This window comes from Zonotrichia leucophrys, chromosome 6, assembly GCF_028769735.1.
Source record: "Zonotrichia leucophrys gambelii isolate GWCS_2022_RI chromosome 6, RI_Zleu_2.0, whole genome shotgun sequence".
NCBI lineage: Eukaryota > Metazoa > Chordata > Aves > Passeriformes > Passerellidae > Zonotrichia > Zonotrichia leucophrys.
The window spans coordinates 19,168,102-19,196,001 of record NC_088176.1 but is presented as its reverse complement, the minus strand read 5'-3'; the positions used below and the strand labels follow the sequence as shown (position 1 = coordinate 19,196,001).

The 27,900-nt window shown below is 53.0% G+C and overlaps 3 protein-coding genes across 10 annotated transcripts in view; 1 reads left to right on the top strand and 2 right to left on the bottom strand.

The window, feature by feature from the left end:
• PSD (pleckstrin and Sec7 domain containing) overlaps nucleotides 1-11,817 on the bottom strand; it is a 42,945-nt gene extending 31,128 nt beyond the window's left edge. For 2 of the 3 annotated variants that reach the window (XM_064716558.1, XM_064716560.1), the window contains exons 1-3: nucleotides 4,281-4,457; nucleotides 477-1,368; nucleotides 296-398 (exon numbers count right to left, since the gene is read on the bottom strand). In XM_064716558.1, coding sequence (XP_064572628.1) covers nucleotides 296-398; nucleotides 477-1,244 — 871 coding nt within the window. In that variant the 5' untranslated portion in view covers nucleotides 1,245-1,368; nucleotides 4,281-4,457. Of the gene's footprint in view, nucleotides 1-295; nucleotides 399-476; nucleotides 1,369-4,280; nucleotides 4,458-10,441; nucleotides 10,564-11,780 lie in introns of those variants that run through there. The other variant, XM_064716559.1, reaches the window with a different exon arrangement.
• Nucleotides 11,287-16,419, top strand: FBXL15 (F-box and leucine rich repeat protein 15). Of its 4 annotated transcripts, none has more exons than XM_064716581.1 (4): nucleotides 11,287-11,505; nucleotides 13,411-13,661; nucleotides 14,404-14,906; nucleotides 15,281-16,419. In XM_064716581.1, exons 2-4 carry the CDS (start codon nucleotides 13,479-13,481, stop codon nucleotides 15,468-15,470), a joined length of 876 nt encoding a protein of 291 aa, XP_064572651.1. In that variant the 5' UTR covers nucleotides 11,287-11,505; nucleotides 13,411-13,478; the 3' UTR covers nucleotides 15,471-16,419. The 4 variants fall into 4 exon arrangements, with proteins under 4 accessions (XP_064572651.1, XP_064572652.1, XP_064572650.1 ...); XM_064716582.1 differs by lacking the exon at nucleotides 11,287-11,505 and adding an exon at nucleotides 12,538-12,633; XM_064716580.1 differs by lacking the exon at nucleotides 11,287-11,505 and adding an exon at nucleotides 12,797-12,821.
• Nucleotides 16,420-16,514: 95 nt separating this feature from the next.
• CUEDC2 (CUE domain containing 2) lies at nucleotides 16,515-27,581 on the bottom strand. Of its 3 annotated transcripts, none has more exons than XM_064716584.1 (10): nucleotides 27,445-27,581; nucleotides 26,529-26,658; nucleotides 23,394-23,485; nucleotides 22,448-22,591; nucleotides 22,063-22,124; nucleotides 20,503-20,636; nucleotides 19,518-19,688; nucleotides 19,125-19,201; nucleotides 17,399-17,459; nucleotides 16,515-17,029 (listed from the first exon to the last, which is right to left on the bottom strand). In XM_064716584.1, the coding sequence occupies exons 3-10, from the start codon at nucleotides 23,465-23,467 to the stop codon at nucleotides 16,883-16,885; spliced, it is 870 nt and encodes a 289-aa protein (XP_064572654.1). In that variant the 5' UTR covers nucleotides 23,468-23,485; nucleotides 26,529-26,658; nucleotides 27,445-27,581; the 3' UTR covers nucleotides 16,515-16,882. The 3 variants fall into 3 exon arrangements, with proteins under 3 accessions (XP_064572654.1, XP_064572656.1, XP_064572655.1); XM_064716586.1 differs by having other exon boundaries at nucleotides 19,125-19,186; XM_064716585.1 differs by lacking the exon at nucleotides 27,445-27,581 and adding an exon at nucleotides 26,938-27,389.
• Nucleotides 27,582-27,900: the final 319 nt, after the last annotated feature.

Genomic DNA, 27,900 nt, shown 5'->3' with positions numbered 1-27,900 from the left:
GCAGAGACAGGCTGTCAGTGCTAGTGCATCTCCCGCCAGCCCTGAGACCCCATCATAACGCAAAAGCTCTTCTGCAGAGGCAGCCAGAGCCAGGGGCTCTTTGGCACCTCTTTTGCATGGCCACAGGGGATTTTGCAAGGAGGTTGGTACACACATCACCTGACCCCAGGAGGACATAGGCTGGCCAATCTTGGGGAAATCTCAGCTCTTTGTTGGGCACTGTCCTGCCAAAAATACAGACTTAAAAGGAGGGGTGGGCCCACCCACCCAATGGCATCCACCTGCAACTTCTTACCTGTCTTTGGGGTATCTGAGGAGCCATAGAAGAATTCCCACTTGGCCTTGGCAACGCGCTGGGCATGGGCAGAGCTCTGTCGGGGATACAGCCCGACGCTGCCCTGCAGAGAGGAGAGCAATGAGTGGACAATGCATCTCTAGGGCAGAGCCATGCCCAGTGTGGAGACCCTGGTACCTACCTGATGTCGAGGCTCTGGCTTCAGGGGACTCCTGGCAAAGGTGGGGAACTCCTCTGGCAGCCCATTGGTCAGGGATCGGCAGAGGCAGCTGGTGTCAAGGGCACAGAACTCCTTCCCACAGGGATGTGTCCCCCCTGGAGTCCTGCCCCCGGCCAGAAGCGGGTCAGACGCGGAGGCCTCCAGCTTCAGCGTCTGCAGAAGCCGCTCCTGAGGCAGGGGCTGGGGCTGGAGGGATCCCACGTCCCCACCGAGCTCCAGGCTGCGGCTGAGGCTGTAGGGGCCATTCTCCCAGCGGAGATGGGGGGTTGTTGGGCAGCCCACTGTCCGCACACTGGCCTTCTCAATGAAGCGGAAGGTGACCACAGAGCTGTGTCCCTCTGGGGCTGGCGGACTGCAGCTGCCCAGGGAGGCGGCAGCCGGGCTGGGCCGGCCCCACCGCGGGGTGCAGGGGGCAGTCAGCCGGCCCGTGCCCGGGCAGCTCCCGCCGCCAAAGGGCGCCGCCTCAGCCGGCCTGCGGGCCAAGGAGCCGGTGCTGTTGTAGAGGCCGAGCGGGCAGCGGCGGGCATCGGGCGCCAGGCCCTTGCGCAGCAGGTGGAGGCGGCCGGCGTTGAGGCTGGGGCTGAGGCAGGGTGGGGGGCTGCACCGCCCGGCCTCAGGGCTGCCCCCCGCCAGCCAGGGCCGCCGGTTCACCCTGTGGGCAAAGGGCGGGGGCGAGGCAGTGCAGCTCTCCTCGGGGTGGAAGCGGACAGGTGCCCCTGCTTGGGCCATCCTGCCAGAAGAGGGCACAGAGGTGTCAAGTCCGGAGCCCAGCAGGGTGGCACAGGCACAGCAAGGCAGGTTCCCAGCACCCCTGAGATGTCTGAGACAAGAGGCGATGCATCCTCAGGCAGGTCTGAAACAAGGGCAAGGGGCTGGTTATGGAAGGGAAGGAACGGAAAAGAGTCTGGGGCCATGGGGAGGACAGGCCAAAAGTGCCCTGTCCTCATGGCATAAGAAAGATATGTGCCACGTGAGACAGCCCCCAGTAAATCCCCTCCTGCTGCAAGAAGCAGGCAAGGTTCATCAAGGGTATCACAGCAGCACCACTGCAGGGATGCTGGCAGCCCTTTGTTTGGTCGCCAGGCACCCTGAGTGTTTGCATTCTCCCCAGGATGCCAGGATGCTCAGGCACTTTCCCCACAGTCCCATACCCTAGACACTGCGATAGAATGCACTTTAAAATGGATTTCATTCATTCTGCTTTAGGCTGAATATATTTACTACTCACAGCCTACAGCCTACTAAAGTAAGGGGGAAAAAGTATCTACTGCATAGCTGAGACATCCTCCAATTATACTTGCTCAAGGAGTTTAATATGAGCAGCAAGGGCAAGGAGCCTCTGTCTTTGGAGGTCAGCCTGGGTTTAAACTGTGTCACACCAACACATGTCACAGCCACTACTGATGGTGCAGACAGAGCTGCCAACACCAGTAAATTCAAAAAGCAGTGCTAACAGACAATCCCAGCCTGGGGGAACACAGCAAGCATGCCCTGCACACAGCTCACTCGCCTGCCTGTCTCTGCCCAGAGACCATATACCCAGACATGAGACCAGCCACCCCACAGCAGCAGGGGGTGGCTGCAGGGAAAGGCGGGACCCGGAGCCCCCATCAACCCCACTAGCAGGACTGCTGACATTTTTCTTTCTCCCAGTGGAGCTAAAACTTGTACTTATTCTTCCCTGAATTTCTTCAAATTCCTAACGTGCAGGGAAGATTCTGCCTTGGCTGCTTGTGCCTTCTGACAGATGCCAAGATACTGAGTCCCTCACTTTCATCATTTGAAAGTGAGAAACCATATGCCAGCTGCAAACAGGAAAGCATGATTTTCTTCTCCCTGTTTCTGAGATCAAACCAGACAGAATTAAATTCCTAAAGGATGTAGGGCTGAATTTTCAAGTGTTTAGACTCCAGAGATGCACAGACAAAACTATTAATGAAATAACCCAAACCACACCTGTGGGGTAGGCACCCATTTATCTGCACTATCACACTGATGAAAAAATCTGTCCTGCTGAGCAACAGCAATCTCTAATTCGCTCACTAAAAATTTTATTCTCCTGATTAATTTATTATGTACTATTTTTACAATATTTTTCTCCTGTTATGGTTGTGTTCACATTCAAAGTTGCTGAAGTTAACTGCTAAATAATGAAGATGTGGGGTTTATATATTGCAAATGAAATCCTACTTTTTATCTCAATGCAGACTAAGACATATGTCAAGGAAAAAATTTATCTCTAGGAATAGTTTGTTTTCTCTGCAACATAACATATCTACAAAAACCAGCCTATCTCAAAACATGTGAGTTATTACTAGAATAACAGGGATAAGCAGAATGTCCTCCTGGTTATCAAAACAGAATTATCAAATTTAGAGTAAAGGCCATGCCTGCCTTTGACCCACCAAAGCTGGAGCTACACCCTGCAGTGGAGTGAGCTTTTATTTAATAATGAAAAGTAAAATGCACAAATGCAACTGAGATGAAAAACCAATGATGGAATGAATGAGCTACAGCTTCCTGGTTGCTGATTTCAATTGTGAATCAAAAGCATGCTCCTTAAATCACTGTGATGAATGGGTTGAGCTGTAAAGCACTGGTGGGCTGGAGAAAGCGTTGCTGGTCCTGCTGCCTAAAGGCAGGAGAAGTTCTGCAAAGAAAATCTCACAGGGTGTCTGCCTGGGCAACCCTGGGCACACATTCAAAGAGAAAAACTCAGGAGCTGCAGTGTGATAGCCAGGGGCTGCACATCATTGGGGGATTAAATTGGTTCAAGAAAACATCTCACAAGAAACTTGTTCCTCCTGGCTGTCCCTTCTTAAGGGACAAAGGAATGTCCAGGGATGCTTACTGGCCATTGCTTTGAGCCATACCCAGTGCAACAGGGGCCGGCTTCTCCCCATGCAAGCGCTTGCCTGGCAGAATGGGGCGATGCGGAGCGAAGGCAGCAGGCACTGCTTATACTCCGGGGGAAGCACACACCCACGCCGCGGGAGTGCGGGGACAAGGCGTAGGAACTGGAGGAGGATGAGAAGAGATTGGGTGGAGAACGGCACAGCGATGGGAGAGAGGCAAGAGGTGCAGGGCTGGGGGTTAAATTCACACGATGGGCCGTATTTGCGTGCTGGACATGGAACCCATGGCAGGGGATGGGGGAAACCAGGCTGTGGCTGCCGGGCTACCTGAGGGGCTGGGGCCCCTGGGAGATGAGTCTGCCCTCCGGAGGGACACAGAGCAGTTTGAGGGGAGGAACTGGTGACCGAAGCGGGATGTCTGGAGGCCCTGAGGCTGTGGTGCAAACAGGTGACCTCTTTCAGCTGTGTTGTCCAGGCAGGAGACGTGTCCCCGCCTTGGAGCTGAGGCTGAACATGCTCTTCACTCCCCGGCCCCCCCTGCCCGGCTTCCCTCGCCCGGCACCTCCCGTTTGGCGGGATCAGCCCTGAGTGGATGTGACATCCATCCGGATGAAGAGGGAGCACCCCCGGCCAGGGGGGCTGGCGGAGCTGTCCGCCACGATCTCCCCATGCCTGGGCATCGGCCCGGCGCCCTTCCCGTCGCACCGGCACTCGGGGGCCGGAGCTGGTCTCGGCCCCGCCGGGTGCCACCGCAGCCCCGCGCCGCCGCCCGCCGGTCACCGCCGCCGGGAGGGCGCAGAGACGCCCCGGTCTCTGCAACAACTGCTGCAACTTTCCCCGCTCCCCAGACGCCCCGTTTCGGCCTCCGGTCCCCGCCGCGCCCCGCCCCGCTCCGCTCCCCACGTCTCACCGGCAGTGCCGCCGCCGCCACCGCATCCTCCGCGCCGCTCCTCCGCGCTGCTGCCGGCACGGCACGACACGGCACGGCACGGCCCGGCCCGGCCCGGAGGGCACGCTGCGGTACAGTACGAGACAGTACAGTGCAGTTCGGTACGATACGGTGCCGCACCGTGCCACCGGCCGCAACCCGCCGCTCCCTGCCGCGCTAATCCCGGCCCGGGGCTGTCACTCCGCCCCGCTGACAGCCACAACAGCCAATGGGAAACCCCCGCCGGGCGCCAAGCCCCGCCCCACCCGGTGGCACCGAGCACGAGGAGCGGCCGGATTCACACCGGGGCGCCTGTCCCCGTGTGCGGGCAGGCTGGCGGGTCCCCCGCCCGTGCAGCAGCCTCCACACGCTCAGGTTCCGGTGTGCACCCCCCCCCGTGCCAGTGCCAGCCGGGTCTCATGCACGGGCAGCGCCACCCCGGATGCCGGTGTGCCTGTTCCAACGCCACACCACTCACGTCCCCGTGTCCTGGTGTCCATTTCTCCGTTCAGCAGCGTGCACATGAATATGAACGGCCTGCCACTGGCACGTGGCATGCGTGAGCATGCACGGCCTGTGCCTTGTGCCCTACGCCAAAGGGTACAGGCTCCCCCGTGCCCCATCATGGCTTAAGAACGAGGAGGATGAGAAGACAAAAGCTGCTATATGGTCCAGGCTACCAACCAACATCAGCGAGTCCTCGCCCCAGAGTACAGGTTCTGTGCCAGACACTTATCTCTCCAAAGGTCATCACCTGAAGCACACTACAGCAGGGGTGCCAAGGTGTCTGTCTCAGGCCACCAGGAACTTGATATCACAGTGTCACTAGGCACCCCAAGGATGGTAAATGCTGCACGAACCTCAGGAAACCACTTCTAGATACAAGGGGGGAAAGTCACCTATCCTTTGTCTCCTGCCTTGGCACAGGGACTCCACTGGCACCAGTGGCACGTGTGAGCAGAGGTCATATGGGACAGCTGGGTGCCAAGGTGAGGGGGGCTGTGGCAGGGCTGCAGGACCCTATGCTGCCAGTGCACTGGGTCTGCTTGTGGCAGCCACTTGGACTGGCAGCCAGCACTTTGTGCCCTCAGAGGTTGCCAGATCGATTTGCTATTAAACAGCACTTTATTACCCAGCCCAGCAACCATTATTAAATGTATGTGAGACAAGAAGCCCAGGGGAGCTGGGGCTTCATGTGCGCATTGTATCTACAAGACAATTCAGGAAGAGCTGCCTCTCCTTGCTGCTTTCCAGGCTGGCAGCTAGTCCAATTCCAAGCTCACCTGCCCCCACAGCCACCCAGAAAGTGTGTCTCCTTCTGCCCTCCCAGGCATGGAGAAAAAGCATCAGGCAGGGTAGGCTTTCCTCATATTTAATGCATCAAAGTGCTGCCATTTTCTCCTTCCCTCTCCAGGCTCCTGCCTGTGAGGGGCCTCTCGCCCCCACTGAGGACTGTGGGACTCAGCTGCCTTAGACACAGCCGGCTTTTCTGGCAGACTCCAAGAAGCTGGGCTAATTAGGGGCCTCACTGCTGAAGGATCAACGACCTGATTCCTTCAGCAGCTTCTTGATGGCAGGAGGGCGGGGAGGGGGAAGGCTTTTCTCTAAGCCACAGCCAGAGTGACAAATTTAACCAAGTGGAAGAGCTCAGAGCTTCCCCAGTGTGTCCATACCGGGACAAAGCATGTCTGTGCCTTCCCAGCACCTGCAGGCAGCCCTGCTGAGAGCTGCAGAAGGTAAGAGAGGTCTTTTCCTGACACCCTGACTGGAGATCCAGATCATTCACAGAAAACACATTTCTGTCCAGAGCATGTGTTTCCCCTGCCGATGCAGTAGCTGTTGCTCTCCCCACAGTGTCCTGCTCCATATCCCACTCACCTTCCCACAGCCCTAAAACTCATGAAAGAGGTGTCCACATACATGGGTCTGGCTAGCACTGACATAAGCCTCACTTGGATCAGGATTTTTCAGGATTTAGCCCTGGCTCTCCTGATCCCTCCTGCTGTGAATCCCTCTGCAGCTGATGCAGGACAGGAGGAGCAGAAAACCCCTCTGGCAGATGACAGAAGGGGACAAGATGTTCCCCACACCTCAGCTCCCAGCTCCAATCCAGTGGGCTTAGCTGGAGAAATAGGAGTGCAGTGCACTGGGAACCCTCTTTACTATCATTTGGGTACTTCAGGACCTCCAGTCCTTGCCTGCAGGTACCATGTCCTTCCTGTATTAGAGTACACTCTACTCCATGTCATCCCTTTCAGCTCCCAGGTCATGCAAAAGGGAGCTTCTAGGGGTTTTCTAAATATTGCCAGCACTGTCCTTGGTCATCTTCATAAGTCTGCAATAGAGTTTTCCCTCCCAAAGGCAGAAGGGTCTGGATATCATTAGGGCAGCACAACAATGAACTTCCAGTTTGGAAGAGATCAACCTGACATATCATAATGTCCGAACAACTGTACAGATCTAGATGAAATCTGGGTGAAGAGGGGTTAGACAAGAGCCCTTTCCCGCAGCTGGCTCCAGGAGATGCTCATGCTCAGCTTGCCCTAAGGCACATGGATCAGTCTCTAGAAAGGTGCTGAAGCTGCACCCCAGGGCTGCTTCTCTGAGCCTAGGGAGGCTGTCAGAGCCATTTCCTCTCTGGTGTGCTTTGAGCTAAAGGCATTGCAAAGGGTGCAAGGGCATATTCTGCCTCATGGCTGTCAAAATCATTGGGGCTGTACGGTAGCCTCAGGGCACAGAGTAGGCCTGCAAGGGGGGACAGTCACTTCATCAGCAGATGGGCTCTTCACAACCCAACTGACTGGAAGCATTGTGGAAATAGCAACTCCAGCCACACAGGTGATGAGTCCCAGTGAAAGCAAGGGAAGCTGAACTCCCCTCACCTCCACATAAGAGGGCTCCAGGGCAACCAATTAAGTTGCACGTGTTCCCTCAGGGCCTAGCCATAACTACATGTCTCTAATTAATGCCTTCTACCTCCAGTGCCAACACCCAACCACATCCTAGCCATATATTACAAAAGCCATTGCAGCACAAGCCAAGTCTTTAATGGGTCGATGCACTTATCTGTATTGCATTAGACTTGTGGTTAAAGATAAATGGTGAAAACACCCTCCCTTGGATAGTCCTGTACAAATGCTGTTCTGTGGCTATGTCAGGGCAAAAAGACAGTGCCTGAGATCCTTCCTGACGCCCCTCCCACCCAGACCTGGAACAGGGGAGAGCAAACCTGTACTGTCCTGTGCCTCTTGGCAGCTCCCCTGCATGGGACTCTCATGTGGGACCGTGGTGGGATTTTTCAGGGTGAAAGACATTCTAGAAGAGGATATAGACTGCAAAATGTCTTACCAGAGAGAAGAGCCCATGCAGACTCTACATGAGGGATGGCTGCTGCCTGCCCATCTGCCAGTGCTCTACCCAGTGTCCCAGTTCCCTGCCTTGTGCTGCTCCCTCTTGCAGGAGGAACGGGGGCTTGGAAGAGTGGAGTTGTAGAGAGGCTGTAGCAAACACTGTATGCTGGGCCTCAGAATGAGCTGTAACAACGTATTTCTGTCATGCCCCAGGCACACCTGCTGTCACAGAAATCCTCTCAGACTCTGTCCCAGCCCCAGGCAGCACCCGCACCGGGAGCAGGCTTCCTCCTGAACCAGCATTGCTCTGTCAAGATGAAGGCAGAAATGACAGCATGATAAAACCTGTCCTGGGGACGTGGGAGGTGGGGCCTCAGCACAGCTTGAGCCATAAATAATCTCCCTACACAGCAGTTAGGGGAACAATTGTGTGGGAGTATCTCTTGGTAAAAAGATGCTCAGGCAAAGATGGTCTTGAAGGAAAGCAAGGCATTTCTGAGTGGCAGGGTGAGCTCTCCAGTGAAGACAGAGCTTCCTGGGTGCCAGCAGGTCATTCACCAGACCTGCCTCACCATGGTGAGTCACTGCACCAAAGAGACAAATTTAGTCTGAAACAGCCCAAATCACCTGAACTCTGGTGTAGCCTCCCAGGACAGGCTTGTGCTGCAGCACAGATCTCCAGACTGCTCTCCAGCTAATGTATGCAGCAATGAGATGTTATCCCTTCCCCATACCTTCAGACTCAAGATTCACATGGGGAAACGTGGAAGGGTGTAAAGGGAAATGAGAGCAATGAAAACAGAGTATTTTATGCAGACAAGAATCAGTAAGCCCAAGGCACACAGTCTGACCCAGAACAGGAAGAACACAGTCACATCCAGGATTGCGTAAAAGGCCATGAAGGTCAGCTATAGAAGAGTAATTACAAATATAGCCAGAAAACTGAGCAAAATGGCTGTCATGAAAATGTGTGGAGACAAATTCAAAGCTTGAATGCAGGGGATTCATGAGTGGGATGCTGCAGAACAGCTTTGTATTTCTGTTTAGCTGGGAGCTTCCTGTGCATAATCCTCTCTCAACCTTGATTTGTAGAACTTGGTCTTGCTTTACTTCTTTTTATTTATTTATTTATTTTTTTAGTCCTGACTGTATAGTCAAATTATTTTCTGAATAAGAAGTAGGAAGGTGGCATGTACAGGGAAGAGTTGAACAGAAGTCACCATGTGTTCTTGTTTCACCAGCTTAGAAATGGCGTCTGGTTACACTGTGCAATCTCAGTACTGGCTGACTGCAGAGCTTACCCTATGAGCTCAATACCTTCTCCCATGCAACCAAGAAGTCCAGCTGTGATCCACTCCAACCCTGAGAGTGATGGGGGCTGTCAGACTTATCCTGCAGCCAGAGAAAAGATGAAACCAGATCCTTTGAAAGAACCTGGTGAGAGTCCAAGAAAAAACAGTGTTGAGGGGCTTTACTGAACTTTTGTGGTACTGCATTCACCTAGCTCTCACATCTAAGAGGAGTGAATACTGCAGCACTACTGGTGTCCTATGCAAGATCTTGACAAGGTTCTTCTCCCACTTGAGACTAGCAGGAAACTGCAAAGAAAATGGCCCCAAAGTCTTTGCAAGGCTAAAAGTGTTTAGCCAGCAAGGTGCCAAGCCATCATACGGGCTGACAAATCCTAGAACATCGGGATAATATTGGCTTGGCATCACTAGCTTCTGGAAACCCCAGCAGGCTTGCAGAAACCCAGCAAATCTCTGAATACACCTCTGACATGGAAATAACTGAATTTTCAATGCAAGGGAAAAGTCAAAAGGCATAAGTGGGGGAGACTTGCCCATTATAGCTAGAAAATCAGGAGCATCTCTGGGAAAAAATCCCTTGTGTTCCTGGCTTGAGGCTAGCTCTTCTAACCACAAAACTTCACATCCTTCAAGGCCCAGTTTCCTAAATCTCATCTCCACTTCCTAAAGGGTGAAGTGATGACCAAACTGCTTCTCAAGACTCTTCAGAAGTATAGCTGTGCACCAGCACCACCTTGCAGCAGTGGAGCTGGCTGAAGTCTCTGTTCACTTCAGGGGATGTTCACGAGGTTAAAGATGCCATGCCCTGGCTCTGCAAGCTGCCAGTGCAGTATGTTTCCAAGAAATATACCAGAAAGCTGCAGCAGTTGTTGTGAGCTAATCTGCTTCCTCCCCCTGGTGCTCAGCTTGGTCACTCATTACTATAGGGCAGCTCATGGTCTGTTGCAGTAGCCCTGCTTTCCCCCACAGGACATCAGTGGCCACTGGGATAACAGGAGCGCCAGGGGGCTGAACAGCGTCCCCTGCGTGCTGAAGGTACCTGTGCAATACACTCCCCCAGGTGTCCTGCAGGTGTCATAGCCCAGCATTCACCAGGTCAAACGCAGAAAGCTGCTCTGGTAGACCTGTTTGAGGTATTATGAATGGGCATCCAACTAAAAATGGGCATCCAACTGAAGCTTAAAAAGGAGACTCACAGATACCTCTCAAGAGAAATGCACACCCAAGTTTGGCAGAATATATTCCAACAGAAAGCCAGAAGCTTGCTGCAAATCTTGACTGAGCAGAGCAAAGCTCTGGTTCTTCAAGCTTAGAGCTTCATCTGGTTCGTCTGCTTAGAGCTGTCCCTTCCCTGCACAGCTACAGTGGATAACACCCCCCAAGCCCTGTACTGCAGTGCTGTGCAGCCATTTCACCACTTCTCTGCATGCAGGAAAACTTGATAGACATGAGCACGAAACCAGTACTGGTTTGGGATCCTTACCATTGGTGTAGACCTGGGTTGCTGAGTTCACTGAACATCCTGATGGTGTAAAGCTGTGTCTCAGCACACACCTCTACAACATATTAACAGTCTCTGATGCTCCTTCTACATCTGCAAACTACCTGTGGACAAAAAACCAGAACAATATGAACATTTCACAGCTGGAAAGTATCCGTAATTCGTACTATGTCACATATACATCTCAATAGCTGTAGCCATCCAACTGGCCAAATCCCTCACAGGCCAAGAGCTCTCAGGCCCTTGGGGCACTTATAAACCTTAGTGGCCCTAACCAGCCTCATGTCCAGCCTCTACCACTCCTGCCCATAGGCCCAGTGATTCCATACATTAAGGGACTCTGCCAGGTGGCACTTTTCCATTTCACAGTGGGAAGCCAAGAACAGAGTGCTATCACCACAGGGAAAGAAAGAGCCATCCCAGGACACGGCCAAGGGCATTCTTAACTACAACAGAAAATTTAAAACCCTGCATCACTTGTCCTTTAAATGAGAAATGCACTGTGCTAACTCACAGAGCCACTGGAATCCTCAAGGAGCAGGTGCTACGTGTCTTAGGGCAGACAGGGTGGGTAGTTTCCCCCAGAGGAAAGAAGACCTTTCCACAAACCAGCTTCTATGTTTTGAGGAAATGAGCAGAGCAGGGTGCACAGACAGATCCTTGCTTTCCAGGAAACTTGGGAGCAGGGATTTGGAATTTGTTTACTGTCTGTGTGCCCTGCTCTTTTGCCAGGTGGATTTATTTATAGTTTCTATGCCCGCAGTAATCAGCAGCTCGATGCTGCACAAGTCAGCAGGTCTCAGTCCCGAGACAGAGACGGAGTCACAGCCCTGTGCCGGCTCGGAGGTGTGGTGTGCGGGTGCCGCACCGACGCGGACCGGGTGCCCCCCGGTGCCCGCTCCAAACCGACAACGGGGAGGAAGAAGCCGCGTCCGTTCCTACGGGGTCGTTATGGCAACTGCGCGGGCAGGAGCCCGGGCCGCTTCTCCGCGGGGGCTGAGGGCAAAGGGAGGGACCCCGCCCTGTGCCCGGGGCTGCGGAGGCAGGTGGGGCACCGGCGGGGGAGCGGAGCGCGAGGAGCCGGTTGGCAGCATGGGAGGATGCGGGCTGGGAGCGGCGGGCCGCGGGCAGCCCCGGGGCGGGGACAGCCCGGTACCGGCGGAGGAGCGGGGCCCAGTGGCTGCCGGTCGAGAGTGTTATGAGAACTGTGAGCTCCAGGGATCCCTCCGCTGCTGCGGGCGGACAAGGGCGGCACAGCCCGCTGGAAGAGCCGCGGAGCCGGGCCGGTGGCCGGGGGGGGTCTGGCGGGGCCGTCGCTCACCGGCAGCAGCGGGTCCCGGCTCCGCGTAGTGCTGAACGGACAGCGGCGCCGCGCTGCGCATGCGCGGCCGCCCGCCGGGGCTGGGGCGTGCGCTGGGAGAGGGAATGGGGGCAACCGGTGTGCGCCGGGAACTGGGGCCGTGGGGAACGGGGGCAGCCGGTGTGCGCCGGGAACCGGAGCCGTGGGGAATGGGGGCAGCCGGTGTGCGCCGGGAACAGTGGCCGTGGGGAATGGGGGCAGCCGGTGTGCGCCCGGGAACCTGGGCAGCTGCGGGGCTGAGCAACCGGTGTGCGCGGGGGAATTGAGGCCGTGGGGAACTGAAGCGGCTGGTGTGCGGTGGGGTCTCGCGTGCGCTGGGGAAACGGGACAGCCGAGGAACTGGGATAGGCGGTGTGCTCTGGGGAGCCGGGGTAGCTGCGGGGCTGCAGCCACCGGAGTGCGCCGGGGAATTGGGGCCATGGGGATCTGGTGTGCCCTGGCGATCTGGGATAACTGAAGGAACTGGGACAGGCGCTGTGCGCGGGGGAGCGGCTGCGCCCCGTGAGCTAGGCCACCAGAGGCGGTGTGCGCGCCGCGCCGCCGGGAGCAACTTGTAGGAGGCGCTGCGACACCAATGGGACCTATGACCACCGTGTGCCTCTGTGCCGCCCGGCACTCCCCGCCGCGGTCCGGTGCCTCAGTCCGCTCCCGTAGCGCCCTCCGCCGCCGGGGCGCGGCCAGGGGCGGGGCCGAAGGTGGGGTGGTGGGGCGCGCGCACTTCCGCCCGCCGCCGTGACGTCACGGGCGGCCGCCGGTGTCCAGGGCGGGTGCGGCGCCGGATGGAGCGGCCGGGAGAGCCCCGCCGGGGCCGCAGGTACCGGGGAGCCGGGGAAAAGCAGGGCAGGGCATTGCAAGGCAAAGCAAAGCAAGGCTGGGCTGGGCGCGCTGCGGCAGGCAGCGGGACGGTGTCCTGGTCCCGGTGGCCGCCCCGCTGCGGCGGTGGGGCTGCCCGGGGGCGGCTCTGGGACCGAGCGAGGCCCCTTGGGACGGGCATGGCCTCGGGTGAGGACCCCCTCAGGTGCGGGCTGTGCTGGGGCCGAGTGTAACCGCGGCCTCTAGCCGCAGCTCGGTGGGCTTTGGGCTGCCGGGACCCCTCTGCTCCTTCCCTTCGCGGCCCGAGGCCTCATCTTCGCTGAACGGCCGCTCCTCGGAGGGAGATTCCCTGCGGGGAGCCCGGAGCCTTGTTTCTCCTGCGGGAAGGAGCAAGCGCCTGGTCTCTCCCCTGGCAGGGTGCCCGAGCGGCCCGGCACTGGATGCGGGGATTGCTGACAGGTAGAACGATGCTCGGACACGAATGCTGGGCACAGCTACTGTGCGACTGCCGCGGTAACGCTGCAGCAGCTTCTTGCTGTTGCTTCGCTGAGGGACAGGGCCTCCTTCAGCAGCTGGTGGAAAGCCCCACCCAAGCTCTCCTGGAGGGCACTGTGGGCCGGTAGACTCGGATGCCTGAGCAGTGAACGTCCCGGGCTGGGGAGGTGGTGATGCAGGCGGCAGGCACGTGCCCTGCTGATGGCTAGCCAAGGGGCTGTTCCCTGTGGGCTGATTGAGGGAATCGTCGCAGAGTCTGAGTCTTTCTTTTCGGCTGTTCTAGAGGCACCCGGCAGTAGGTGTGAGCTGATCTTGCCTGGCTCCTGCAGTAGCCTGGCTCTCTGGTGTCTGATGATGAGTGTGACCCCGACCAGGGGATGCCTCCTGGACCTGCCCTGGGAAGACATCTTGGTTCCACATATCCTCTGTCATCTGCCGCTGCAGCAACTCCTGAGCTTGCAGAGGGTCAGCAAGTCATTCCAGTCTCTCATCCAGCTGTACCTGGCCAACATGCGCTGCTTTGACTCAAGCCAGGTATTGGATGGCTCTGAGGCTGGGGGAGGACACAGATGTCCTACTGCTCTGGAACTAACAGGGGAGCATCTCTGTGGGGAGAAGAAAGGGTAGGCAAGGAGGGTAGTTTCTGGTCAGAAGCTTGGGTTAATAGTTCAGGTGTCAAACTGGACAGATGAGCTTAGGAAGGAGAGGCAGTGATTCAGGGCCCAGCAATGCCAGTGTCTTGAGTAAGAGGCCCTGGGAGGAGTAAGCTTGGAAACTCCACCCAGGCCATTATGGGGCACTGGCTGGCAGTTTGGAGTTTTGGAGTGGCGTGTTGTCACGAAAGTTGTGCTGTAGGTTGGGTCTGATGGGAGATAACTCTGCTTGGTCTTTAGGGAAAGTTTGTGCTATTGGAAAGTTTGTGCTATTCCTGGGAGCCACTGCCTGGGACAGACTGGAGTAGCTGCTATTCTGTGAGGACACAGAGTGGTCTAGCCAAGGGATATTTGGAGAGCGGAGGTGTGGAGCTCATCATGAGGATATAAATGCAGGAGTGATATTGTGGGATGGAGAAGCCAGAGTATCGTCTAGCTTGTGGCAGTAGCATTGGAATGAGGTGAGCAGTCTGATGGTAGAGTTTGCCTTGGGATGAGGACAGGGGATGGCTTTGGTCACTATTGTCACAGAAGAAGAGAGGAGGGGAGAGAGTATTTGGTGGGGACCAGGCTTATCTGAAACCCTGGGAGGATGCCTCATTCTTCCTGGGTTCCCCACGCAGATCGGACCTGCCATCCCTCGGGCCGCTTTTGTTAACCTGTTGAAGGACAACGAAGTTCTGCAGCAGCTGGCACTCCAGAACTGCTCCGAGTGGCTGACGGACCGGGAGCTGCTCCCGGTCATTGGGCAGAACCACCACCTGCACCAGATCCAGCTGAAGGGCTGCGCCCAGCTCAGCCGCCACGCGCTGGTGGCCATCTCGCTGAGCTGCCCCCAGCTGCGCCAGCTCTCCCTGGCTCACTGTGAGTGGGTGGACAGCCTGTCCCTGCGCAGCCTGGCTGACCACTGCAAGGCCCTGGAGGCCGTGGACCTGACGGCCTGTCGCCAGCTGAAGGACGAGGCCATCTGCTACCTGGTGCAGAAGTGTGGCAGGCTCAAGTCTCTGTCACTGGCTGTCAATGCCAACGTGGGCGACGTGGCAGTTGAGGAGACTGCCAAGTGCTGCCCAGAGCTGGAGCATTTGGACCTCACGGGGTGTCTACGAGTCAAGAATGACTCCATCAGGTACTGAGCAACATGGGGGGCCAGGGTGGGCATGGCAGGTGTCTGGCATGGGGAGAGGGACAGAACCAGAGAGGAAAGTCATGTTTCTTCATGCTGAAAGCAGTGAGAGCTTAGCCTGGGAGACAAGCCACTAGCAGGCCCTTCAGGGGAAGCACTATGTGCTATTGACAGCAAATTTCCCAGCATATCATGGAGGATAGGTCTGGGATCCGGAGGTCCCTTGACTTTATCTCATACCACCGTGGTGCTGTCCCCAGAGGATGGTGCATGTGTGGCACAGTCACGAGCGCTAGGCTGCTGGGAGTAAAGAGGCGTGTGAGTGGTGAACTTAGGAGTCCTGACTTGCAACTTGCCTATGCTGTCTTTCTTGGCAGGGTCCTGGCTGAGTACTGTCCCAAGCTGCGCTCGCTGAAGGTCAAGCATTGCCACAACGTGGCTGAGTCCAGCTTGAGCATCCTCCGGAGCCGTGGGGTGGAGCTGGATGTGGAGCCTCCGCTGCAGAGGGCTCTCGTTCTGCTGCAGGATGTGGTTGGCTTCGCCCCTTTCATCAACCTTCAGATCTAGAACTGCTGCTGCTGGGGAGGGGGGGACTGACACAATGCTGGGATCCCAGAAGGATGCCGGAACTGGCTGCTGTAGGGACGTGCAGAGGGAGAGGTCAGTCCCATTGGTGAGGCTGGCCTGAGTGGGGCTCACTCTTTCCTCTGGGGCTGTGTAGCAGCCACTGAGTGCTCATAAGTGGACTTCATTGGTGCCTCTGGGGAAAGTAACTCCCTCTGCAGTGGTGTGGAAAGAGCGAGTGATTTGCAGGAACACCATGGTGCTGAACAGGTGCTTGGTCAGGCCAGCTGATAGATAGGACTTATTATTTGTTGTATTTTAAATCTTTAAGCGGCAGCTGTCCAGAAAGCAGGGGAGTGTTTGATGAGGACTGTCCCCTGGGGTGGGTGTGCAGGGCATGCCAGTGGAGCTGTGGAACAAAGCAGACCAGCTGGAGCAGAAAGAATAGCTACCAACCCTCCTCTTGAGAGAGGGCTGGCCCCTCTGGGCTCCGGGAGGAGGGCAGTGAGCCTAAGCTCCAGCCCACAGCCACTGGCTAGCCTGGCACCAAAGGACTAGCATGGCCCCAGTATAGGCAGTGTGTCTGCCCAGGCCTAGTGTGCTGGTTTAGGCTGTAACAAGGTGGGAATTGTGCTCCAGATGGCAGTTTGACTGACAGAAAAATGCCAAACCTAGCTGTGCTGTCACTGAAAGCAGTTGGTCATTGTCATTTGTTTCTTCGAGCATCTGACTATTTTAGTAGTGCCCAGGCCTGCTACTGTATTTTGCTCCCTGTTGTGTGGCTGGAGCTTTGGCTCTCAACAGTGGTGAGAAATGGCAGGAGCACTGACTCTGCTATCAGCTGGAGTTTATGGAGAGAGCTGCAGATTGTGTTGGCAGGGGGAGCCTAGTGCTGGAGCTGAGCCTAAGCCCTTTTATCTGCTAGGCAATTAATCAAACAGCAGCTGCATCTTGAGAACGTGAAGAGAGTAATTAGAGGAAGAGAGGATGACCCTGCTCCTGTCTTTGGAGGCAGTGTTTTAAAGCATGTGCACGCTCTGGCTGAACTACACACCAACTCACATCATCTTTATTAATACTGGCACTCAAAGCAACAGTGCACAAAGACTTGTTAAAAAGGTTGCTGCAAAAGCACATGCCACATCTCAGATCTAAAAATGTCCCATGCAAGGAATAGCAGAGAATGCCCAGGTCCTGGAGAGCCACTGCAGTGTGCCCCTGGGGGCAGAGGGATAGCTACACAAGGAGAGAAGTCTGCTCAGCCAGGTTAGTTGAGGAAGCTGAAAGCAGTGTCCTGGCTTCCAGGTTAGTTCAAGTTAGTGGCAGGTGGAGTCGACCTCACTCCTAGCACCACACATCCATCCTGCCATGCCTGGCAGTGAGGTGGAAGGTTGAAGAGCTGGAGGACCTGGCTGTCAGTGGAACTTATACTTCCTGGCTGGTTTTAGGCTGATGTAGGTTCTCTTCATCTCCTCACTCTCAGGCTTCTTGATGTCTTTGTACCTCTCTCCTTTTGTGCTCACCACCTGGTTATCAATATAGCGGATCAACTTCTTGGGAGCCTGGAGAGGAAAGATATCAACACCAAGTGGATGGACAGCCACACTGCTAGAGAAATGGAGGGGGCAAGCAAAAGCAGAGCTGCACTATGGGAGGTGGGTGGGCTGCTTTACCATTGTCTGTGTTGGGAATCTTGGCCAAAACTGGGAAGGGTGCTATCTGATGGGAGGGAGCAAGAGCCATGGTAGTCAGCAAAGGTAAGAACTGACATTTCCTGCAGCACCTTAGCTGAGCTAATCTTCCCTCTCTGACTGACAGGTTCTATGAAGAGACCTGCCTTTGGCCTGCCCTGTTGTGTTTTTTGGACTTGCAGCCTGGTTTTATTTTAACCTTTGGGACATTTAAACTGCTGGTGAGCTGGGCCTGCTTACCTCTTTGGGTGGAGCTGGCCGATGTGTTTTCTGGTCGTCTGCACTATCCACCATCATGTATCTGAAACACAAGAAGCATTCAATGAACACTCTAACATACATTGCTGGGGGCTACTCCCAGCCTATGTCCCTTCTCCCCTGGCTGGTTTGTGTCCTACTTGCCTAGATTGCAGCTAGGAAAACTTGATGTTCCCCTCTGGGTGAAATGGGCAAGAAGTATGTCACCCTTCTGGTGAGAATCTAGTGGGATTCTCCTGGAGTGGTATCCTTGGCTGTATGTGAAGGGTCTTGAAAACTCAGGTGGTTGAGAATGCTGACAGCCACTGCAGAACTGAGAGAGGTACTGAGGTCTGCTGTGATCTGCCATCGGGGCAGCTTTGTTCCTTCTCAGTGCTAGTGATGGCAGCCAAATGAGAAATAGGTGAGATTACAGGACCAATCTGTCTGCTTTTGCCCTGAATGATGGTGTTCCTTTCACACTCCTCCTACTACTTGACTATGAAACAGGTCTGTGCTGGAAGCAACTTGATAAAAGCATCACCTCATTTCCTATGTAACTGAAACATCAGGGTCCAAGCATTTGCTTGCTGTACTGCTGAGTTGCTACTCTGAGATTTTGGTGCTGGTTCAGCACAGGTGACCATGACTTCTCCCTCAGTAGTTAGTATAGTTACTCTTGTGTATCTTCAGCTATGGCGATCTGCTTTCTGTACCTGTGCTTGAGTGATGTTTAAAGTACAGGATGTTGCCAAAATGTCATTAAAGTGAAGTTCTCAGAAACATAACAAGAAGCTGGTGATTTTTTGTTCCCTTGCCTGTCCCTCTGAAATGAGCATGCACAGGAGATGGGCAAGGACAAGGATTACTACTTCTGCCTGGATGCTGTTCTGCCTTGCTTTATCGTTCCTAGCCTATTGACTGTTTATTTTGTCCCTGGGGAGAATGTAAAGTGGAGATGTGGCTGGATAGACGTGTGGAAGCTGTATGCCTGCACATGAGGATACTCATGAAAGATGTGATCTTAACGCAGATAGATGAAACCACAGTGTGGGTTCTCCCATTGAGAATTCTGTTTGAATGCTTTTAGAAATGAATATAGGTAAACTAGTCTTAAGCTACTTTCGTTCCCAAGAAGTCCATAGGACTTCAGAGAGGTTTCTTTAAATGCATTGAATTCACACCTTCAGCAATTGAGATTTAATCTTCCCAATGCTGTTGTACAGGCAGTCTCTTGAAGGTATTTTTAACCTTGTTTGGACTGTCTCCAAGAATGGAGGTATGAATGAGTTACTGTAGTTCTACAGGTCACCATGTGTTTGTTACCTGAGCTGCAGCATGATGTTTGTGCCTTGAACCTTTAACCAGGACCTCAGCTAACAGCGCTGTGACTTACACTGCATCTGTAGGAGGCTGAAACCTTGCACGCAGCCAGTGCTGTGACCCAGCTGGTACAGGTCATGTGTTTCTGTGCCAGAGCTCTAAAAGAAACCAAACCTGTTCTGTTGTTTAGGTTTTGTGGGTTGTTTGGGTTTTTTGTGTGTATATGTTTGGTTAGTTGGTTTTTTCATTTTTATTTTCCTTCTTCCCAGCTGATGATTGTGTCTGTGCTTAGATGTGTTCAGCCAATACCCACCCCTAGTTCTTTACAGACCACACTGTTCCCCAGACTGCTACCTCTTCATTGATTTGGAGCAAAACAAGGGGTTCTTTGCTGCTGGGTACTTACTTCTGTAGGATGACCTGTTTTAGCTCCTCGTGGTTGGGTGCTCTGCGGGGCCGTGCCAGTTCCTGGGAGGAGACAAGCTGGTGTGTGAATAGCAAAACAACAGGGCATACAGCTTACCTGCTAGCTCAGTGAACCCAGCTGCTGGTGGAGCACTCCAGGGGGAAAGGGGTGCCAGCCACAGCTCCATGGGGGTCCTGCCTTGGTGGGCACAGCCTATATTAATAGAGCCAGGGGAGGGAGAGGAGCTGTTGCTCTGCATGATCCTCCTGGCTTATTGTGCATAAAGTTTCTGCAGTCAAAATTTCTTCTTGTAGCAGAGATCTGTGGCACCTGTATGTCCCTGAGTTCTGCCCTGCTCCTTGGCCCACTGCCACCCTGGTCAGAGTACAGTACCTTCACACTCGCACCTGCTGGGCCAATTTGCACCTTCTCCTCCACAATTAACTGCACTGCCTCTTCCAAGTTCCCCAAGGTCATGGCGAGAGCCTTCTCTGCCTGGCTCACAGTACAGGCTGGGAACATCTCCAGGAGCAGCTCCACCCCATCCTTCAAGTCAGCACCTTCCTAGTTGGAGAAAGAGACAGAGGCAGCAGTGAGGAGAGGGCTACTGAAAAGGGCCTCTGTTTTTTCATAGTCAGGAGATTCAGCTTGCCTTTTGCTGAAAGCTCTCCTTACCATCATTACTAAATCTGATTCTTGAAGCTAACAGGGGACTGTATCTTTGGAAGCACCATCTCCTCTCACTCTCCTTTGATCTCCTCCCTCTGTATTTCACCTTGCTTTAAAGCAGGGCTCCCATAACCTGACTCATCCATGCTTAAGAGTGAGTGAGCTTCCTGGACCCTGTGGTGCGAATGCCTGACTCCTGCCCACCTTGTAAGTTATGTGCACTTTGATTAGAAAGGAAAGGGGCTTGCAAACACTGACCTGATGCTACATCAGAAGGCATCACCATAGCAGCATTTGCTAGAACGCTGTGGACACAGAATGCTTGTATTGCAGAGCAGGAATAGATCAGTACTGGAGCAACAGCAAGGAGGGTGTGGGGGAGGAAGCTGGGGTTGATGTAGAAGGTACTGCAGTACCTGTAGCTGCTGTGGGATTTCTGAAGGCATTGGGACAGGCTCTCTCAGCCACTGCTCTTGCTTACCCTTTCCAGCCACTGAAAAGGATGAGCCAGAGCATTGGCTCACAGTCTGTCAGCATATAATTTTCTGACAGTCTTGCTCAGGCCATAGAGTGGAGAGGATCATGGACACAAGTGATGCTGTGTCACAGCCTATGCTGTCCAGAGCTGGAAAATGCCCTCAGGTGGTGCTGGTAGCCTAGTGCTGTGTGCCTGTCCCAGTGCTCCTGCTCCTCTGCAGGGTACTCATACCTGGGCCCCGGCTCCGTCTGTTACAGTGCACAGTCTTTCCCCGTTGCAGGCTCCAGCTCCAGCCTCCTGGCCCTTGGTGAGATCTTCAGAGGATGCTTCACTCCTGCTTTCCACAGCCTTTTGGCCAAGTTTTTCTTAAAGACACAGTGATATCTCCTGAGGAACAGTCCCACTAAGGCTAGAGCTCTGTGCTTTCTGTTGGCATTAGATTGCTAGTGCATTGTGTGCCAAAGCAAATCTCTTCTTAAGTGACAATACTTGGAAAGACTACTGTTTCTCCTGCCCTCAGCAGGGACAGCTGCAGCTCTGCTCCCACTGATCTGCAGGAAGCCAGTGCTAGCACATGCTGGAGTGCCCGAGTTCTGCATTTCCAGGCTGTAAAGGGCATGGACTGCTTGCAAATTCAATTATACTTTTCAATTCTCAGTCCACTAGTGCTTCGGTTGTGGATACTACTATTTCTAAGAATTCCCTGGTATTTGCTCTTTGAACTAAGGTGTAGTTTTGATTTTTAAACTTGGGAATACACTGTGGTAGTCCTCAGGCTGCATGCAAGCCAGCACATCCTGTGATCAGGTTACTCTGATGCATCCCTTTTTTTACAGGCTCTTTTTCCCATGGTAGGAAGAACCATTTCACTTTTGTTCTGTCCTAAGACTCGAATGGTGCTTTCCTTCCACACTCTGGCTACATCAGGATCCTCAAAGGGTAGGATGCAGGGGAGCAGGGCAGAAGATTTTGTCAAGTTCAAGAAAGCAGCAAGAAAGATAAAAGACAGGACTGTCTATTCTACATTGTATAGCCTTCTGGCAAGGCAGCAGTGATGTTGCTAGACCAGCAAAACTCAGACTGGTTATGTCCTGAAAGATTTGATATCCAGGCACTGCAACCTGTCTGTTCTTTAGTGGAAAGTACCCATGGAGTTAATTGATACAGCAATCCAGCTGGCCTGTGAATGCTGAGGTTAGAAAGGGCCATTGTCACAGCGTAGTCTTCAGCAGTCCTGCACAGTGCAGGTCAGAGCACATCACTGATTTTGCATCTGTGCCAGGGTTCATGGATGAACAGGAAGTGAGCTTTGAGGATGCTCAAAGTTAGATGTGATACATGCACTCAGCTGGATACCCTATTTGATGATGTACCTGCTAAAGGCTGCCCAGTGGTATTGCTACTTAGGCAGATGGCTATCAGAGGCAGGCAGAAATCCTCTTTCAGAATTAACTTACAGCAGAATTTCAACAAGCAGCCCTGAATTAGTTATTTCTTTGTTATTACTCTGGCTTTGATCTCAATACAGGTATTTCGAGAATTAATCAAGTGTTTTTCACTTCAGTATGTCTTGGACAGTATTCCATATGACTCTAACCTCCCATCTCCCATTTGTTGATGTGAAAAACCTGTTGGAAAAAAAACCCCAAACCTGTCAATCAATTTGGGCTACCTTATGAGTTCCTAACTGTGGCAAACAAGTTTGTACTTTTTCTGTGACATTGTTCAACTCCAAATATTAAGGCTAAAAACATGTACAGATCTTGTGCTGACATTGTTTGTGTAACTCACCTTTGTTGCGAGCTTCACAAAGCCTTTCTGACAGGGAGAACATCATTTCACAAACATCCCCACTGCAAGAGACAGAAGCTGTATAATAAGCATGAGGAATAAAAGCACTAGCCTCTCCTACTTGGCTACCATTTTATAGAAAGACAAGGCTTGATGGGAAGCCCAGTAAAATCAACCGGTATTTCAGATTACCAAGGACCTAGTTGCAAATTATATTAGGATTAGCATCTGTGTATTCAGGCAAAGGGTGACTTATCATGATGGCTCAGGTTTAGTACTAATACATTTTCATCTGGGTATAACAAAAGAATTTGTAGTATTGGGGGTCTTGGGGCCAGGCCCTTGATGCATGGCATACACATACAAACCAGTAACAATCACATACCTGTGGATTTCTGCAAAACCAGGGATATATGCCTCCATCATTTCCACAAAGGTGTCCATGTCAAAAGTCTCTTCAGAGGACTCTGGTGAGCCCAGCTCTTCCAGGACACCCGTGATGTAAGAGAAGAAAACATCATCCATCCCACTGGAGACAAAGACAACACAGATAGCAAGGTCAACAGGCCCATTTTTTCCTCTCTCCATCCCCATTCTGCCTAACCTTGTGTCTTTCTAATACAGCAGCAGGAGCTATGTGACTGTACATTATGAGGAGATACCAACCCTAAGGCCAAGTAGCAGGTGGTCAGTGGCTGAGAGGGAAGCATTAACAGATAAATAGTGCATGTGGTCCTGCTTCCTGGGCAGCACTGAATGAAAGTCCCAGTGTGTGCTCCAGAGGCTGTGCTCCTGTGGGTGCTTCAGCAGAGCTAACCAAAATACTCCACGTGTTCAAGGCCTTGGCTGTTCTATATTGACTGGTATTTCAGGTGAGTCACCCTTTCTGTGGGATACAGGGTTCTCTGCTTGCTGCACTCCACACTGGTGTCACTGCTGCCACCAGCTGCAAAACTCACTGCTGTGGTCCAGCCTCAAGGTGGCTGTATCTCTGCATGCAGGCAGAGCTCAAAACAGAGAGAGGCCTGAAAGAGATGGTCCTGCTCAGAAAGCCATTTGGGAGCGCTGTGGAATGAAGGAAATCCCATATCCTAATGGGTATTACTGGACAGGAAATTAATCATCTTGGTCATCAAAGAAATGCCATTGCTAGATTGCAATGCTAAACTATAGTTATTCCAGCATTCCCATCAGAGCCTGTACAAATTACCTACATCCTGGATCTGACTTGAGAGGGAGCAACACAAAGTACAGGAAAACTACAGAATTCAGTATAATGCACAGAGTGACAGTGCAGGAGCACAATACTGGAATTGCCTATCTCAACATACCTGAGATCTGCTGCAGGGATGTGGGACTGGATGAAGCGTGTCAGTGTGTCTTGAATGATTCTTTCAATCTCCATATCTCTCTAAGCCTTTTCCTTTAAAAAAAAAAAAAGAAGGAAAAACTCCATGTAATTTTAATAAAATAAAAATATCAAGATCAAAATGCAGGTATGGTATAGGCAAGTGTGCTCTTCCCATGAGAACAATTCACAAACTTCTCCAATGTCTTGTCATCTCTGGGTAACAGCAGACAAAGATATCCATAAAAAACTGCAGTATGAGGATCTACTGGAAAAAGGAGCCCAGTATCTTGGGCCTCTCCTGACTGTGTTGATGCTGTCAGTATGCAGCTGTACCGTACATTTAACAAGTCCCCTCTGGGAAGCAAAACTGGAAATGCAGATGTGTCCAGCTGCAGGAACCAGGGACCCCTTCTGAGCTGGAAGACTGTGCTGTCCAGTGAGGAAGAAACAGGGAGTGGGCTTGTACACTCCCTGCAGAAAGGGGTGGACCTTCCAGCCAAGAGCATATGCAATGATGCTTGGACTTGACTCAGGAATGAGTGGGAGGAAGGGTAATGTCTCCTAAAGAAAGGACATCCTAGAGTATATTTTACAGGGAAATACCAAGCAGGGCACAGACGAGTAGTCTGCCAGCCAAAATATCAAAGGTCTCCAGGTCAGGCATGGACTGCCAATGGAATCCTGCCCAAACAGGAGCCCGTTGTTGTGCTCAGTAAATGAGCCATTCTAGAGCTGATGCAGCTGCAACAAGGGGCACTTGATAACCCAAAACTCAGGGGAGTTCTAAGAATCACAGAGCTCCTACAGAAGCAGGGGCAGAAGGGGGCTGCCCACAAGTCCTGCTTTGGCTATCAGTACTGAGCCTGGACTGAACAGGGTGGAAAAAAGCTGTTTCTTAACCATTCCTTCCCCTTGGGGTCTACAGAGCTGCTGGGTGGACAAATTCTTGGTACAAGCACCAAGTTCTTCCCAGGAAGGAAACCAGCCTTGCATTTAGAGAAACTGGTATGGTCATTGGCCAGAGAGGTTCCCAGGGTCATCATGCTCCCATCAGTGCAGCTCTCTCATTTCAACCCCACTAGGACCTGGCCAGGCCTGTTTGACACAGAACTCATGGAACAGTCATATAGCTTACTAACAGACAATTCTGGTGTCCCATGGGAACCAGAAAGGTTTGGCATTTCCGAACTAGAGGAGTCTTCCAGAGTTAGCAGCCTATAAACAAAACCACCCCATGACACTCAGCCAAATTTAGAACTATGTAACTCGGGACATCAAAACTCCTTCTGCATTAAACTTTCAAATGCTACACTTCTTCTAGTGATGATCTGCAATAGTTAAGGGGAAGATTCACTAGGAGACTTATCCTATGTGCTCAGTTTTGTGTGAGTGATTTACAATGCACAAAATTATCTACAACCCAAAGGCAAGAGAAATCACTCTACTGAGAGCTCAGTTTTCCTGAAAAGATGTTACCATACTTCTAAACTTCCAGTCATAATTGCAATGTGGGTTTTAAGATCACTTCACTAGTTGACACTGATTCGAATGAATTTGTGAAAGTCCTTCTGCATTTCTTGTTGCAATATGGGTTCTGTGTAACATGTTTCACAGAATCTATTTTTAAAAGCATATGATGAAATGATACTCCTATTGCTCTGCTCACAGCCTTACAGTTTTGCAGTGTCAGAACATGAGAGCTTCAGCTCCTGGCAATCCCTGTCATTTTCTGACAAACCCCAGTCTTTAAACACTGAGGTTTTTTATCAAGGAGTGAGCAGTGGAGCACTGCATGTCATCTCATTAAGTCAGGCTTAGTTTGAAATGCCAGCAGTGCTTATTTGAATCACATAACGTTGCATGGCATACACATTTCCTCACCTCAGGCAGAGAAAAGTGGTATCAGTTCTCAAACTGTGAATGTGAAAATTATTCATTTTCTGTATTAGATGCTTTGGCCAGTTTCCCACCCTATTGTCAGTCCTGAGAACCTAGCAATCTCAACAATCTCCATCCCCTTGTATTCTCCTTCCCAACATGTTAATGTCAAATTTATTTTGTTGGCTTGGTGGGGCTTTTTGTAAAACAAATGTAGAAATAATATCCCTCTAAAAGTACCATTGCTCTTGTGGTGTATGAAATAGGTACTTATGGTATATTGAAGAAAAGTTGGTATGAATCTGTCTTCCTCAAAAAAAAAAAAAAGGCAAGAATCTCAACTGTTTGCATACAGCTAGATTGTTTTGGAAGGTTCTTTCAACTCCAAGTTCAGTAATCATTCTTAAATGGTCAGTGTGATGGAGTGGGAATGACTGTGAGCCTTGGACTTCTTACTAACAAGACAGACTCAAGCAATTTAGAAGAATGTTTCTGAACTAAGGAACTGTATATCAACTTTTATGGGATCATAAATTTGCCTACCGATGACTAGAGGTATCTGCAAGTGGAAGGAGGTGGGTGTTGTATCCTTGGATGTTTCTCAGAACAGGTTAGAGCAAGTTTATGTAAATCTGATCTGAGAAGGTTCATTTAGCTCAAGTGTCAGTGAGTGAATAATGGGACAGGGATGGTTCACTGAGCTCTCTCTGAATTTTTTTTCTGAAAAAGCACAGAGCATGTCTTATGCTGCTTGGTGTGTCTGTGCTTGGGGAAGTGCATTGCTCTGGGATATAAGGCCCCCTCAGTGCAGCCTGTGACATACAGGCCCAGAGGGAACTTCTCAAAACACATGTGCAGGACAGAAAATGAGCTGTGGCTATACTCTACTGAACTATTAGACTCAAACTTTGCTAGCTTAAAAGAAAACTTTCCAGGCTAAATTACAGTTCACAGACAATTTCAGTGCTTCCATATTTTTTGTTTTTCTCGCTAAAGAAGTCCCTGAAAGTGCTTTCACAGTGTGGCTGCTATGGGAAAGCAGACTGAGGTCACTGTGAGTGTTTACACAATTAACTGCTTAATGCTCTAAAATTAACATAGGACTTTTGTTCATAGCTTAGTCCCAGTAAACTACAGTGATAGAAGATAATAAATGCCAGTGGCCAGGCCCTGCCCTCCCCTCTAGATCTACCCTGGAGAGCTGCACTTGGATACTCTGCTGGCACGGGGCCCTTACCGGAGCAGACGTGTCACCTGTGCGAGGTCTTCGGCTCACGGCCACTGTTTGTGAAATCACTTCAGTGCCTGCAGAGGAGTTGACAGTCCATCCTATGCCTGCCAGGCTCAAGCCATGAATGAGGGAACCCCTTTATGGGAAAGGAAAGCTGAATTAGCTGAAACAGGACCACAAGAGAATCATTCTGTATACTGGTGTCTTTATGCTTTACATCACTTGTGACCATTTCCCCTAACGCAGAGGGTGCAGCTTTATTCTTTGGGATAAAATGTATTTTGTGAAAGGACAACGTGGCTGTGAGAACGTTGTACCTGTCACCCTTCAAATTCACTGCGATGCCGCAATGTTTTTCAACATCCACGGTTCATGCAGCAAGGCCAGCAGTGGTCCCTGCACATCACCAACATACCGCAAAGGCACTGCCGGCCTCATCGCCACGGCCGAGCAGGAGTTGTCTCTCGAGGCTCCGAGGAGACACACCGGAGAGCGAGTACCGGTGTTCTGCAGCGCGGGTGGCCGCGGCCGGAGCCCCAGAGGGGAGCGGCGACACGGCCCGAGCGACTTTCAGCGCGCTCGGGCTGCTCCCCGCCACCGGCGGGCCACGCTCCCTGCCGCGGGCTGACAGCGAGGCCGCAGAGCGTCCCGAACACGCGGGGCACGGGCCGGGTCCCCCCGCCGCGCCGCCCGCACCGTGGGTCGGTCCCCGCACCGCGGAGGCTGCGCCTTATCCTGCCCGGCCCCCTGGCCCGTCTCCCGCCCCCCGCGCTGCGGACCCCTGAGAGCCCCACTCCGGGTTCCCCCGCGCTGTGTCCCGGGTCCCCAGTCCCGTATCCCGTATCCCGTGTCCCACATCCCGAGTCCCCGCGGGCGGGGCCGTAACGGGCGCGCGCCGCCGCCGCCGGGGGTTAGCGGTCACCTGATCGCCCGCGCGCCCCCGCCGCGCCGTCCTCCCTGCGCGCGGGGCCCGCGCGGCGCGCTTGAACGCGTCACGTGGCCGCGCCAGCCGCCAGCCGCCCAGGCGCGCGCGGCCGGCAGGGCGGGGCGGGGCGGGGCAGGGCAGGGCGGCTGCGCACTGCCGCTCCCCGCGCCGCCATCTTTGCTGTGGGCAGCGGCCCGGGCAGGCGCGGCGCCGGCGGGAGGGATGGGAGCGCTTGGCGGAGCCACCCCGGGAAAGGCTCCCAGGAACTCTTCTCGCTGCCAAGTGCCAGAGACGCGTTTCCTACTGAGAGTAGCAGGAAACCACTGGTGTTTGGGCCAGGTTGCCCGGCCATTCGTTCAGCCAGAGCTCTCTCACGGGATGCTCCCCAAGCTGCCGCCCAGTGCAGTCTCCTGGCTAAAGACTCACCCAGCACACCCAGGCTCGACGAGCGGG

Excerpts from the sequence above, each read along its gene's own strand:
- CUEDC2 (XM_064716584.1), bottom strand. The coding sequence starts at position 23,467 with ATGGAGATTGAAAGAATCATTCAAGACACACTGACACGCTTCATCCAG. Across the intron at positions 20,637-22,062 it reads TTGTGAAGCTCGCAACAAAG|AAAAACTTGGCCAAAAGGCT; the intron begins GTGAGTTACACA and ends TGTGTCTTTAAG. Across the intron at positions 19,202-19,517 it reads CAGCAGGTGCGAGTGTGAAG|CTTGTCTCCTCCCAGGAACT; the intron begins GTACTGTACTCT and ends TTCACACACCAG.
- FBXL15 (XM_064716579.1), top strand. Across the intron at positions 13,662-14,403 it reads GCTGCTTTGACTCAAGCCAG|ATCGGACCTGCCATCCCTCG; the intron begins GTATTGGATGGC and ends TTCCCCACGCAG. Across the intron at positions 14,907-15,280 it reads GTCAAGAATGACTCCATCAG|GGTCCTGGCTGAGTACTGTC; the intron begins GTACTGAGCAAC and ends CTTTCTTGGCAG.